The 13,838-nt window shown below is 42.2% G+C and overlaps 2 protein-coding genes across 4 annotated transcripts in view; one reads left to right on the top strand and one right to left on the bottom strand.

The window, feature by feature from the left end:
* uvssa (UV-stimulated scaffold protein A) overlaps positions 1–5,617 on the top strand; it is a 30,102-nt gene extending 24,485 nt beyond the window's left edge. For all 3 annotated transcript variants that reach the window (XM_035762689.2, XM_035762687.2, XM_035762688.2), the window contains exons 13-14: positions 4,134–4,323; positions 4,668–5,617. In XM_035762689.2, coding sequence (XP_035618582.1) covers positions 4,134–4,323; positions 4,668–4,761 — 284 coding nt within the window. In that variant the 3' untranslated portion in view covers positions 4,762–5,617. The remainder of the gene's footprint in view (positions 1–4,133; positions 4,324–4,667) is intronic.
* Positions 5,618–7,521: 1,904 nt separating this feature from the next.
* nkx1.2lb (NK1 transcription factor related 2-like,b) lies at positions 7,522–12,824 on the bottom strand. The gene is made up of 2 exons (XM_035762691.2): positions 12,024–12,824; positions 7,522–9,056 (listed from the first exon to the last, which is right to left on the bottom strand). The coding sequence occupies exons 1-2, from the start codon at positions 12,463–12,465 to the stop codon at positions 8,335–8,337; spliced, it is 1,164 nt and encodes a 387-aa protein (XP_035618584.1). The 5' UTR covers positions 12,466–12,824; the 3' UTR covers positions 7,522–8,334.
* Positions 12,825–13,838: the final 1,014 nt, after the last annotated feature.

The following is a 13,838-nucleotide window of genomic DNA, read 5'->3' as shown; positions in this document are numbered from 1 at the left end:
AAAACTTTGTATAATTATCTAGCTCACAGCAGACACAGTAATGGAAGTAATATTCTAAAGGAAATCTGATGGCGTTGATAGGTTCCCTTTCATAAAGGTCTTACCAATATCTGCCCTGTGCAGTGGCAGCTCTCTCTGGTCTAGTCTGTGGTAAAGAAGGAGAGATAATGGAAACACTTCCTGCTTCTGACTCCTCCCCCAGAACTCTCCATCACTCCCAGTCCCAGGCTCCCTCAAAACTGTCCATCACTCCCAGGCTCCCTCAAAACTGTCCATCAGTCCCAGCCTCCCTCAGAAATGTCCATCAGTCCCAGTCTCCCTCAGAACTATCCATCACTCCCAGCCTCCCTCAGAACTGTTTATCACTCCCATCCCATCACACAAAGGGCAGGAGCAAGACGGCACCAGAGTCGGGGAGCCAGGGGTTCTTCCACAGCACGGGGATGAGGGCCTTTTTAGTTCAGGAAAAGATGAACTGATGGAATCACAGTCATCAATACCCCTGATAATGGACTGCTGTTTCTGGCTCTGGGCTCTCTCTTTCTCTATCCTGGAGGCCGCACTAAAAGCCAATTAAGGGTCTGTTGGCTGCTGCCAGCGGGGCGTCGGATGTGCTTTCTCTGCCTGCAGTCACTTGTTAACAAACAGGTATCGGGGCCAGCTGACTCGGGCGGCCGCTGGCCACTGGCTTGTGAAATAGCATCTTTTGTAACTAACTACACTATTGATCCCCCACTCCATCAGCGCTGTAGACTCATCCAGACGCTGCCACACAGTGTATCTCTGGCTCTATGGCCACAGTGGCTCAGCACAGCAGCATGCCGGCCCACCAGGCCACCCGCCAGGCCACCCACACCAGCCCTATAAGGACCTGCAGAGATCCATCAATCCTCTCTGCCTGCCTGGTCACTCCACTCACTCTCATAGGGCACTATTGATTTTTACTCTTAACGCCCTCACATAGTTTCTTAGTGTGGCCCCACACACTCATAGGTTGTATTTTAGATTCTATATGAACTAACCGATGTCAGGGTCTCTGACTGTTGTCAGGCAGAAAGAAAGAGAGATAGACTATGGCTTGTAGACATTGCAGCACTTTTATCTTTCGATGCCAATTCTATCCTAAATATTAACTCCATTGTCAAACCATTCCATACTCTCAAAATAGGTTTGGTCAGGCTGTGATAGATGATCAAGTTAACGCTGTTAAAATTGCATGTCTTCAATGTCTGAGAGAAACAGTTACGGTTCATGATCAGTCTTTGGCACATTAAGGTATAAGTAGGTTTTAATTAGAGTTCCCAATTATAGTCATGACAATTAGTTAATTTGCTATTTGGCTCACGATGGCTAAAACTGAATTTAGTAATAAAGTTAGACAAAATATTTGATTAATGATACTCCAGGCTTGTATTGAGGAGTTATTTCAACACAGTTATTATAGCAGCTATTTTCCACACTCCAAAACCCCTAGGTTGTTCCCCTGAAATTACATTTACATCAGAGAAATTGTTTAAAAATCACAGTCTCAACAAGTGTATGTTTATTTTTGGATAACAGCAGAGTCAATAGGCACAGGCCAGGACTGGACTGCTCCCGAGGCTCTGTCTGTGTGGAGTGTCAGTCCAGGCTCCCGAGGCTCTGTCTGTGTGGAGTGTCAGTCCAGGCTTCCGAGGCTTTGTCTGTGTGGAGTGTCAGTCCAAGCTTCCAAGGCTCTGTCTGTGTGGAGTGTCAGTCCAGGCTCCCAGCTGTCTGTGTGGAGTGTCAGTCCAGGCTTCCGAGGCTCTGTCTGTGTGGAGTGTCAGTCCAGGCTTCCGAGGCTTTGTCTGTGTGGAGTGTCAGTCCAGGCTTCCGAGGCTCTGTCTGTGTGGAGTGTCAGTCCAGGCTCCCGAGGCTCTGTCTGTGTGGAGCGTCAGTCCAGGCTTCCGAGGCTCTGTCTGTGTGGAGTGTCAGTCCAGGCTTCCGAGGCTCTGTCTGTGTGGAGCGTCAGTCCAGGCTTCCGAGGCTCTGTCTGTGTGGAGTGTCCGTCCAAGCTCCCAGCTGCCTGTGTGGAGTGTCAGTCCAGGCTTCCGAGGCTCTGTCTGTGTGGAGTATCAGTCCAGGCTTCCGAGGCTCTGTCTGTGTGGAGTATCAGTCCAGGCTTCCGAGGCTCTGTCTGTGTGGAGCGTCAGTCCAGGCTTCCGAGGCTCTGTCTGTGTGGAGTATCAGTCCAGGCTTCCGAGGCTCTGTCTGTGTGGAGTATCAGTCCAGGCTTCCGAGGCTCTGTCTGTGTGGAGCGTCAGTCCAGGCTTCCGAGGCTCTGTCTGTGTGGAGCGTCAGTCCAGGCTTCCGAGGCTCTGTCTGTGTGGAGCGTCAGTCCAGGCTTCCGAGGCTCTGTCTGTGTGGAGTGTCCGTCCAAGCTCCCAGCTGCCTGTGTGGAGTGTCAGTCCAGGCTTCCGAGGCTCTGTCTGTGTGGAGCGTCAGTCCAGGCTTCCGAGGCTCTGTCTGTGTGGAGTGTCAGTCCAGGCTTCCGAGGCTCTGTCTGTGTGGAGCGTCAGTCCAGGCTTCCGAGGCTCTGTCTGTGTGGAGTGTCCGTCCAAGCTCCCAGCTGCCTGTGTGGAGTGTCAGTCCAGGCTTCCGAGGCTCTGTCTGTGTGGAGTATCAGTCCAGGCTTCCGAGGCTCTGTCTGTGTGGAGCGTCAGTCCAGGCTTCCGAGGCTCTGTCTGTGTGGAGTATCAGTCCAGGCTTCCGAGGCTCTGTCTGTGTGGAGTATCAGTCCAGGCTTCCGAGGCTCTGTCTGTGTGGAGTGTCAGTCCAGGCTTCCGAGGCTCTGTCTGTGTGGAGCGTCAGTGCAGGCTTCCGAGGCTCTGTCTGTGTGGAGCGTCAGTCCAGGCTTCCGAGGCTCTGTCTGTGTGGAGTGTCAGTCCAGGCTTCCGAGGCTCTGTCTGTGTGGAGTGTCAGTCCAGGCTTCCGAGGCTCTCTGTGTGGAGCGTCAGTCCAGGCTTCCGAGGCTCTGTCTGTGTGGAGTATCAGTCCAGGCTTCCGAGGCTCTGTCTGTGTGGAGTGTCCGTCCAAGCTCCCAGCTGCCTGTGTGGTGTGTGTATGGAGTGTCTGTGGTGGGTGGACGGACACAGCTGGAGTGGACACGAGGCTGTTGACAGAGAAAAGGCCCCTGCTGCAGGGGCTTCAGACAGCTTAACTTAATAAGGGCTCTCTCTCTCTCCTTCTCTCATCCTGGGGATAGGAATGAAAGCACACAAAAGGCAGGACTTAACCACAGAGGGATCACAGGGCTCATGTAATAGGGGGCTTTCACCATCCCCACCCGACCCTGCCTGCCACCCCAGGGGAGACGAACACCCCCCACTCCAAATTAATTTGTAACTAAAATTGGTGCCCCTTTTTTACAGGCTCTCACATGTCGCTCTCAGGGGTGATTGAGGAGAGCCCTAACGCTGGACCCAAAATACCAAACATTTTTTCAATTATTTTCTCGTTTGTTGTCGTTATGAGGCTGAGTTGATGGTGCAGTTAACCTATTCCATCAAGGTCAGGCGTAGCTTTGGAGCGGGCCATCACAGCCATGATTAATCCTCCATACCATCAACATCCTCCTGTAGGACCTTGGAACAAAATACTGTTTGTCTGGGCCCTGGGCTGGCAGTATGTCTCTGACTCGGTCTCTTACAGCCTCATCAGGTCTTCAACACTGTGTTGTCTGTAAGAGTCATTTTAACTTTGTCCTTTATTTAAAACCATAATCCAGTGTTTGGTTGTCTTTTCAATTTGTCCTGTGTTTGAATGTTTGGACATGCTCGTCTTCTGGTCCATCCAAGTGTTGGGAGTAAATGGATGTTCATGTTTAGGTCATCCGTGTGTGATTGGATGTCTGCTGATACACACCATGTTTAGGTCATCCGTGTGTGATTGGATGTCTGCTGATACACACCATGTTTAGGTCGGAGTGTCTACCGTGTGTGATTGGGGAAAGGGGGATACCTAGTCAGTTGTACAACTGAATGTATTCAACTGAAATGTGTCTTCTGCATTTAATCCAACCCCTCTGAATCTGAGTGTCTACCGTGTGTGATTGGATGTCTATAGACTTCACGCCATATTTAGGTCTGGTAATCTAAGTTTATTTGATTGTTTAGACTGGCGGGACCCTGAGCTGATGAGGGACATAGAGCTTGCCACTGGGGAGGACCTGGGGTCCTCCAAAACCTTTGGGAAGGGCAAGAAAGGCAAGGGGAAGGGCAAGAAGAAGAAGTACCCCAACCTCAGTGATCTGAAGAAGGGTGTTAACACTTCACGCTCCAGACTAGAGAAGAAGGTTTTCAACCCGTAAGTACTGCAACAAGTGGCTGTCTCTTGTGTTTAACTTAAAGGAAGTATTACCCCAACACAATGGATACATGACCTTGCACTCACTAGACGTTGGGTGTTTAATAGATGTATTATTTAAATATATATACTGTAACCTTGTTGCACTTGGCTTAAACGTCCCATGTGTAACTATTTACTTGTCCGTGTACTGTATAGTTTCAAATTCCCAATGTGTATTTGAGAGGATTAATGATTATTCAAACCTCACCTTAACACTTACTGTAGGATAACTGGTGTTCGTGATAGGATGTAACCATTTTTAAACACCGGTAATTCTAAACCTTTCCTACTTTATTTTTCAGGAGCTCCATGAGGCGAGTGACAGACGTCATGAATAAAATGGACAAATTGAAACACGCAAAGTTTGCAAACCAATTTAATTATGCACTGAATTAACAGGAAATTGAGGAGGCCAGTGGATTTATAATCCTCATGTACTGTACTGGTAGAAATTACTTCTAAATGGAGACTTCTACTACATTCACATCTCATGTCCATGTAACAACATGTTGAATTGCGTCACATTTATGCTTTCTATTATGTAAAAAAAAAAAAAAAAAGTTTTTAGGAAATAATTTGTCAAGTAATGTTATTTATTGATTTATGTGTATCATAAGGGAAAATGTAGTGCCAATCTTTGTCACCAGTTAGCTATTTACACTTAATGTAGTCCCCCCTTGGGATTTTCAATGGCAGAACTATTTTTACAATTATCACAACCATTGAATGCTTAATGTATCAATACTATTATTTGGAAATGGTAACCTAACTGTTGTGACAGGCAGCTTTTCACAAGTGTTGCTCTTGACTCCCATACAGTTCTGTGTCTGAGTTTGAAAGCACTGTAAGGGCTTATAGAAACGTCTATAGGTTGCCAATAACTGCCCTGCATCAGACCTCTCTGGACTGTTAGAGAAAGACAGCCTGTGAATCAATATGAATAATTTAATATTCACCTGACAAAAATATCTTCCCTTTTTTTTTTTGTATATGTTTTCTCTGTTGTGTAGTAGTAGTATGATGATAGTGAATGTGCTTGTGTTGGGTTAGTAAATGTTGATTGCAAGGAGGGATATCTTCAGGCCCGGTTGTTGGCTGTTTTGGTTTGGGCAGGTCTGGTTGGAGGCATTAAAACTGTACAGTCTACTAGTCATTGGGAGCACATTAAACTAATTGTTTGCACATAAGCTGTCATTCTTTAATACTGAAATGTATTTAACATTCCTGGGATAAAAGTTTACCTCATTCAGTCCACTGTGCCAGCTGCTCAAATATTATTTGATGAGCCCCAATTTGTGCCTTTGTTTCTATTTGGGCATGTCCGCCAAATTTGCTTGCATTATTGTTTACATAACATCTGAAAATCTACTTTATAAAAATGTTTAAAAATAAGAATCACCTTCTAGCTCCCTACATCACTGGAAAGTTGCCCAGGGATTCAACATGCGTTTGGAATGTCATATTTTTAATGACCGAGCAAGTGTCTGCTTGAGTCATGCATTTAAAAACAAGAATTTCCTGGTAAAAAAAATCATAATAATAACCTACAAATTCATAGATATTGTTTTACTCTTTTAGATGTTTTGTTTAGCTTATGTCTACGTTCACTAATATATCTATGCTACTTGTCATATTATTAAATTAAATAACTGATATCTATCCTCTCGATAATATTATTTAGATGATAATTACACTTGCCTATAAAACAATTCAAACGAAAGTAAGATACTTTTTTTTCAGCACAAATGTCGTGCAGTGCGCTGTCCACTACAATGGGAAATACAAATGAATTGAATGATTTGACTGCAAAACATGTCGAATATAATATTTACATAATTAACCTTTTAAAAATGACATTTTGTCCAACATAATGCTTCAAGACTCGGACTTAATGAAAACAGCTGGCAGATAACAAGAAATACCCTTCATTTGGCTATGCTACTTTCTGCAACGGTCGGGTATGTGCGTCCCAATTGCAATGCACCCCATGCACTAAATAATTCCGCAATCTGTACATTTGTTTAGACTTTCTACAAAGGCTATATTAGGCTAAGTCGTTTCATGCTTTTGCGTTTGGTCATACCTGCATGTGAAATGCTAGAACGATTCCAGGATCGCGTTCCATCATGGATGACATGTGCCACTTCATCACCATTTTGGAGAGCTGGTTTAGGGACAGAGGACAGACTATTCCTATTTGAAGCGAAGTAGTCATCCAGTCTAAAATAATATAAATAAATGCTGTATCCATGTCACTTTCGTCCTCACAAATTCGACAAAAATATACTTTAAAAATTTGTAGAATAGACCTAACTTGCATCGATAGCGCAAAAGTTGCGCCATTGCGGCTGGCATGTCATATTTTTTTTATGACGGAGCGAGTGTCTGCTTGAGTCATGCATTTCAAAACAAGGGCTTGTAAGTAAGCATTTCACCGTAAGGTCTACTGCACCTGTTGTATTCGGCGGATGTGACAAATACAATTTGATTGACTGGATAGTTTTTGCACTTTTAAAGTAGCCCTAGGCCTATTCAAATGCACCTCCTTATCCCAGACGGCAAAAACATCTGAAAAGGTTGCTGAAATACATTGTATTTTGTTAGGCATCTAATAATTAATTCGTTCAAATATTCCATAGCCTAAATTGTGTTTTACGCGCAAGCACATTAGGTTATCGGGAATTTGGCATGATTTCCTTACACAATGTTTTAAAGTCAAAACCCTTCTTTAGAAAGCTTATATGTCCGAGAAGACAGTCTAGCCTATAATGTTGTGAAACAAGTTTGCGTTTAAATTACCAGTGATTGTTTTTCCTCATCAATAATCGAGTCAGGGAGCCGTTGTCAAATTTCTTATAAATAAATCAATAAATCGAAGTAGAGACATGCTGAATAAAATTGTAGACCTAAACACCATAGGCATATGCAACGGGTACAATAGCCAATAACCCACAATTTATAGGTAATTTAATTCAATTAATAAAAGTTATGCTACAGATATTAGCCAAGGCTGATTTATCAATAGGCCAAAGGCTATGTATTTTTCAAAAACTCATATTTTTTCCGCGCAAGAGTGTTATAGATAAAGTTGGAGCTTTTTTTTCCCGAGGAAAATGCAACTTAGGTCCTAATAACATCTGTTGTCCCCCAAAAATATAAGTGGAGTTAACCATTTCATTAAAAAAAGGTGAAAAGATACTGTCTTCAGTTCCAAAATGTCCTTTAATTTGGTGGAAAGGGGGGAGAGAAAAAAATCAACTAAGAAAGATTTAATCGATTTAATATTTGTATTAAAGTAGCTTATTCGTTAGTAAATGATAGCCTATTGTTTTATTTTACTTTGTCTTATACTATAAAAGACGAGTCCAGATGAAATTAGCATTCATTGGAGCCAAATATTCTCAGGTAGATTAACTATAGGCCTATATAATAAATGAATAGGGAAAACTTATGAAAATAATCATATTAAACTTTCACAGTTTAGTTACACAGTAATTACAATATGTCAAGCCATTCCAGATGTAAATGAACGATATTTATATACATCATGTAAGCCTATTTTTTCAACTCTAATATGTATGAACTGCATTCGAAATTAAAAGCTAGACATATATTTGTCAACATCTGTATGTACATTTTGACCCCGAGTATTCACATACTATCAAAATGAAATCAAAAGTCAAATACAACAAAATCTTCTTTCCTTGGTAAAGGTTGATTTTCTTCGAGCACTTGTCCTTGACGAAACAACAACATGAAATGTTCAAAGCTCTTCCCATCTACAGCATCAAGTGCATTTAAGAAGTCTTTAGTTAAGGGCATGTCTTTAGTTCTCTAAAACCATACGTTTAATATGGTTATTAAATTCATATCTCATTTGAGTCAATTATTTTGATAATATCGGTGAATTTTAGACGCCTCCGAAAACATGATGTTTGGGCGCAAAACTCTAAACGTATCTCCATATCTTTACAGGTGAGAAGTGTAAAACGCAGGCGCTCCGTAAGTCTGAGATCCTAACATGAAAGGTGACAGTACCGCATGACTTGGCAGAAAGGGTAATTGGGTGGTGCAGACTAGCCCGCCTGGTCCGTGACCTGGGTAGCCCGTGTGCATTGACAGATGGCTCATGGGAGGAGACGAGCTGAGTGGACTCAGGCTTCCTAGTCCATTGCTCTGGCCGTTCTGGCCACCGCCCGTCGGGGCGCTGGTATCTGCGCCAGGGTTTTGTTTCTTCCACTTGGTCCGTCGGTTCTGGAACCAGATTTTGACTTGAGTTTCAGTCAAACTGAGTGACAGTGCCAAATTGAGCCTCTCACACACAGAGAGGTATCGGGTGGACTTGAATTTGTTCTCCAGTGCAACAAGTTGTTCGTAAGTGAATGCTGTCCGGGCCCTTCGGGGCTTACCCGACTTTGAATCGGAGCCAGAGCGCTTTCTCTTCGGCTTTCCTTGATTACTTTGTCCATTCGACCCTGACTGTTGAGTTTGCTGTCCACCAGGACTTCTTGGGCTCTTGCTCGCCTGGTCGTCGTCATCATGGTGTCCCAGTTCCCCCTCCGCGTTTCCAGTTAGTGCGCTGCTGCTCTCCTCACTACACACGTCATCCTGCATCTCGCTGTCAGAGTGGGAGCCTCTTTTGAAATCATTCTCGCATTCTTCGGATCTGTAGGCACACATGAACCCCTCCTCTAGAAAGAAAAAAAGACACATGCCATTGAGTCATTTCAAAATAAGAATCACATTAAGTCCAAGTTAATTAGACTGACAATATTCAATAACTTGACAGAGACTATATTGACTAGCCTAATTAACATAGGACTTGCTCAAGAAAATATGAAGTGATGAAAAACAATGCCAGCTAATAGATAACCTTTATCCTTTCACCATCCTACAAAATGATTGATGGAGGTGTAATGTTGTTTTTATGTCCATGTTGTGTATTTATGTAGCCGAGCCTAATACCGTGTCAATAGTGTAAGTATTTATTACAGTTAACCTAAATAATATGCTGGGTAAAAATGGAAAAGGACACAAACAACGTAATTCATGTTAACAATTTTATGTTAGGCTAACAATTAAATCGTGAAAACTGCGTTTGATATGGTCTACTTTCAGACACCTTTAAGAAAAATACTTGAGGAAGCTTAATTATTTTGGAAAATATGTCATAATTTAGAAGGCCATATATGCTAAATATTCGAACATTAAATAGATATTCAAAATCCATTTATGTTATTGTGGAGTGTGTAACAGGTGCGCTATCTCGCTTTAATAGCTGGGTGCTGTGCCATATGTACGCTATACAAATATAGAGAGTCGCACACTCATATATATATACTCCCAGTAATTTATTTGGTAAAAACATGAGACAATGACATCCAATGAAATCCCAAGTTCAAGAACATTGGTAAAAGGTGGAATTACACTTTTTTTTGTTGGGACACAAGCGTCACCTCAGGCTAATGCGTGCAGTTATGCCTTGATCGTAGCATCACGAGACGTGCCAAAGCCATTGTTTTTATGCAAGTGCCTAGGGGATAATTAGCCTATAATTGCTCCACGCCTGTGTGAGGGCGGTTTGCATAGTGGTATTCAAAACATTAGTCAACAAACAATTGTTACAATATATAGGCCTTTACAAATACAAATATTCAAATGCGCAGATCAGCAGAATTAATTCGACAAAATAGCTTCTTAGGATCATGATGACATGTAGGAACAATTTGAGATATTTTGGCCTTACGTCCTACAGCACAATAAAGCCTGCAAAAATAGATGCTTTGGGGTCTAACAAATAGACATCTGGATAGAACGATTGTGATTGAATGTAGGAAAATATAGCCTTACATACCAATGACAGCGCAGCCATATAGTCTACAAGTATGGCCTGAATGATAAAGGATCGTTTAGACCTCGAGGATGCATGGTATTTCATCTATCGAGCCATTTACATTAGGCTGAAATTGTTCAATAAGGATATTGTTTGTCAAACCTTCAAGGTTTGTTTGATTTTAAGAGATACAAGTTAAATAAATAAACAAAGTCAATTATTTTCAGGAGTACCCCACGAAATTCAAATGCAGGCCACTTTTACGCACAAGCACCATCTTATGACAAAACAGTGCAAAATAAAACGAATGTTTGCATCAGCCTACTTACTTTTGAATTATTTAATCAAAACTCACATTTTCCCATCAAGGTCTGCGCGTCTTCAGCATTGTTTGTTGACACAATTTTGTACATTTGCTAAAGCCTGTTTGTGTGATCGTCTACGGTTGGCTTTTACGTTTAAGCTATAGCCCATGTCCCTGTTAGAAAGGGTTTTAATGTTTATATTGGCAACATAAACAATATCTCACTAATCCACATCATGTCTTCATATTAAATTATTTTTATATAATATTAAGAACAATGATTTTTTTGTCAGTTGGTTTGCTAAGTATGTCTGTTTTTTTAAACCAGGTAGTTAGTACATAACAAATCACCCGGACAACATGATAACCGCAGTGTCCTCTCATCTGACTAGGTTAGGTTATATTTAAATGCATAGCCATTAATGTGGTTACGGAGATCAATGTAGACCTATCTAATTAATGAAATAATTGTTCCCTTTTTTTAGTTGAAAAATGACAGTGGGGGTGATGTGTTTATCTTATAGCAGCAGAGACAATCTTAATCGTGTGTCTTCTTTCTGGGATCAATATCTACCCTAATAAGTATAATAGGTTTTAATCGTGTAATTATCCGAATTTTGACCCTATAATTTAGTTGTTGAAGGAGTCAGGCAAGCTGCCTGAAAGAGATATACTCAATTCGATAATAGGATATCGACCTAGCCTCGTTCTGCATGCCACTCTGGGGCGATTTTCGCCATTATCCTGCTGCATCTTTAACCTCGCAAAGCACCTTAAATTAAACGTAATCGAAGGGTTTTAATTGTTTTTTCTTTAGTTATTACAAACCTTTTTTTATCTGGGTAGCCTAAGGGACTAGGTGCATGGATGGAATATTACATATCCATTACATATAACCTTTACCTCAGATATGATCATATTTATTTCTGAGTTAAAATTTCTGAGCGAAAAAAGCGTTCCAGAATATAGAATACAAAGTTAGATGTGAAAAATACAAACTGAGGAACTCCTGGATCTGAAACAACTTGCAGGTCCCTCTAGCTTCAAATACATAGGCTAACCCAGTGTTTCCCAAACTCCAAGTGGTGCAGGTTTTGTTTTTTTGCCCTTACATTACACAGCTGATTCGATTATCAAGGCTTGATGATTAGTTGATTATTTGAATCATCTGTGTAGTGCTGGAGCAAAAAAATACACTTTACTCCTTGGGGTCCCGAGGACAGAGTTCGGGAAACCATGGGCGAGCCTATAAAGCAAACACTCATCAAGTTCTCTGTCTCGTTATGATCGACACAAATAGGCTTGACGTGGTTTTACAAGAATGTCACATATGTCAGTAGGCCAACTGAGCAACTTTCTAAGACATCTGTGTAGCCAACATGAGCCAAATGTAGGCTCCCTAAGATGTCTATTTCAAATCGGATTTTTCAGAGATATGCATAGGCCTACCGCATAACAACAACACTGTTAGAAAATACAATACAAATATACAAAAAACTAAAACTACAAAAATAAACTTACTTAGTCCTGTAGATTTTTGACATGTGTCATAGTCGTCTGCATAAGACTTCTGCTCTACATCATGATTCGAGTCATCACCTCCACGGTTCTCTGTCCCGAAGGCGAATTCGCTGCCTGTCCGGTTAGGATTTGGCTTTTTGCTCGTAAATTTATTTGGGTCCAAAATGTCCAAAACCGAAAATGAAGTGGTCCGGTGAAGCATTGGCATTGCTACCGGAGCCGGCTCTTGACGTGGAGAGTTGTTTCGACTGTCCGCTTGCAGTATGTCTCTACCCCCGGGGCAGGAAAACACCGACAGTGCGTTGGCAGAGAGCCGCTTCTCGCCGTGATTGTCCATGCTTTCCGCAGCCGCCACGACGATCACAGCTGTTTGGGCAGTCACACCCGACGCCGGCGGAGCAGCAACTGAGACGTCTCCCACCTGAACCTTTTCCCTGTTCATGACTTCCTTATCAGAGCTTTAGCACCAAGACAATCAACTTAAGCTTCTCTTGCAACCGAAGAAGACATACTAGCGCATGCAATTTGAGAAAAGTAGGCTATAATGTCTGGTGCAATATTCCCGCACTGCTTGCGTTGCCAAACCCCCTTTTACAGCTGCACTACTCTGGTCTTTGTTACTCACGGCTGACAGCCAGGAGGTGATGGTTCACTGTTGGATGTTGGTCTCCCTTGCTCAACTACTTTTGGGGGTTTGAACCATCCCCTCAGGACCCTCCAACGTTTATGTCATGCACGCACACCTCGCTCTCGCGCCACCTCCCACCCTCGTTCAGTCGTAGCCAAAACTTAGACACAAGCTACGCCTTATTTATGCATTCATATTCAACTGTGGGTTGTAATTGGCTACAAATGAATCCCATGGCTCTAATAGCCTATTATCTCCGTCTGCGCGCGTGAGGGGTAACAGTGGCGCACTGAGAGTGAGGGGTGATATGGTTCCTGATATACTCAAATTCATCTGAACTCCTGAACTGCATGGAAAGGCTCTAAATAGGTTCATTTTTATTTCCTCCCTCGCTTATATGGGCCACTTTGAGGTTGTGAGAATTATTGTTTTAATAAATATTTCCAAGATCATAATGCCGTGATCTAACTTTTCCTCAGTATTGAGGGATCCAATGCAAGGTTTACAATGTCAAATCGGTAAAAAAAATATACGTCTAGGGAAGGCTATTATTATTATTATTAGGCTTATTGTTATTAGGGGATTATTGTTAGATGAGAAAGTTCAGATGAGAAAGATTCGTTATCTTTAATGCAAATTAAAGGGCACTTTCCAAAACTCAATTATGCATTGAATAAACTCAGTAATAGCCCTTTCAGTGAAATATTGATTTCTAATCTGAGATGTCATTATTATGCCAGAACAATAATGGGCCTAGACCAAAGAATTGGATTTTGATTTAAAACACTACGTGTTTATTCTAATCTTGAACTTAATATTCCATTTACTTTTATTTTATGCACTCCTTTAACTGTAGTCTATATTATGACAGACTTTATCGTAAAGAGAAAAAAGAAAAAGAAGTGTGCCAAGCCTAACAAAATTGGATTTCCTTCGTCTGGGGGCTGATGACACATACAAGGTCAGTTTCTTTGCAATTACCGCGGGCAATGATCCTTTGGAAAGTAGAAATTAAAAGTTGGGGAAAATAATGGGTAAAACAATCAGCTGTAATTTTGGTAGGGATGAACATGATTATGCTATCAAAAGGGCAAGCCCAGGGGAGTTGGCTGGGACCCAGCCCTGCCCTCCACTCGGGTGCTATAGGAGACTGCTGCTGCTGCAGACTCCAGTGCAGGGTATTGCGG

This window comes from Oncorhynchus keta, chromosome 30 (genome assembly GCF_023373465.1).
Source record: "Oncorhynchus keta strain PuntledgeMale-10-30-2019 chromosome 30, Oket_V2, whole genome shotgun sequence".
NCBI lineage: Eukaryota > Metazoa > Chordata > Actinopteri > Salmoniformes > Salmonidae > Oncorhynchus > Oncorhynchus keta.
Note: the sequence above shows the minus strand (reverse complement) of the source record. Positions and strands in the feature narration are given on the sequence as shown.

Excerpts from the sequence above, each read along its gene's own strand:
- nkx1.2lb (XM_035762691.2), bottom strand. The coding sequence starts at position 12,465 with ATGAACAGGGAAAAGGTTCAGGTGGGAGACGTCTCAGTTGCTGCTCCG. Across the intron at positions 9,057-12,023 it reads TCAAAAATCTACAGGACTAA|AGGAGGGGTTCATGTGTGCC; the intron begins GTAAGTTTATTT and ends TTTTCTTTCTAG.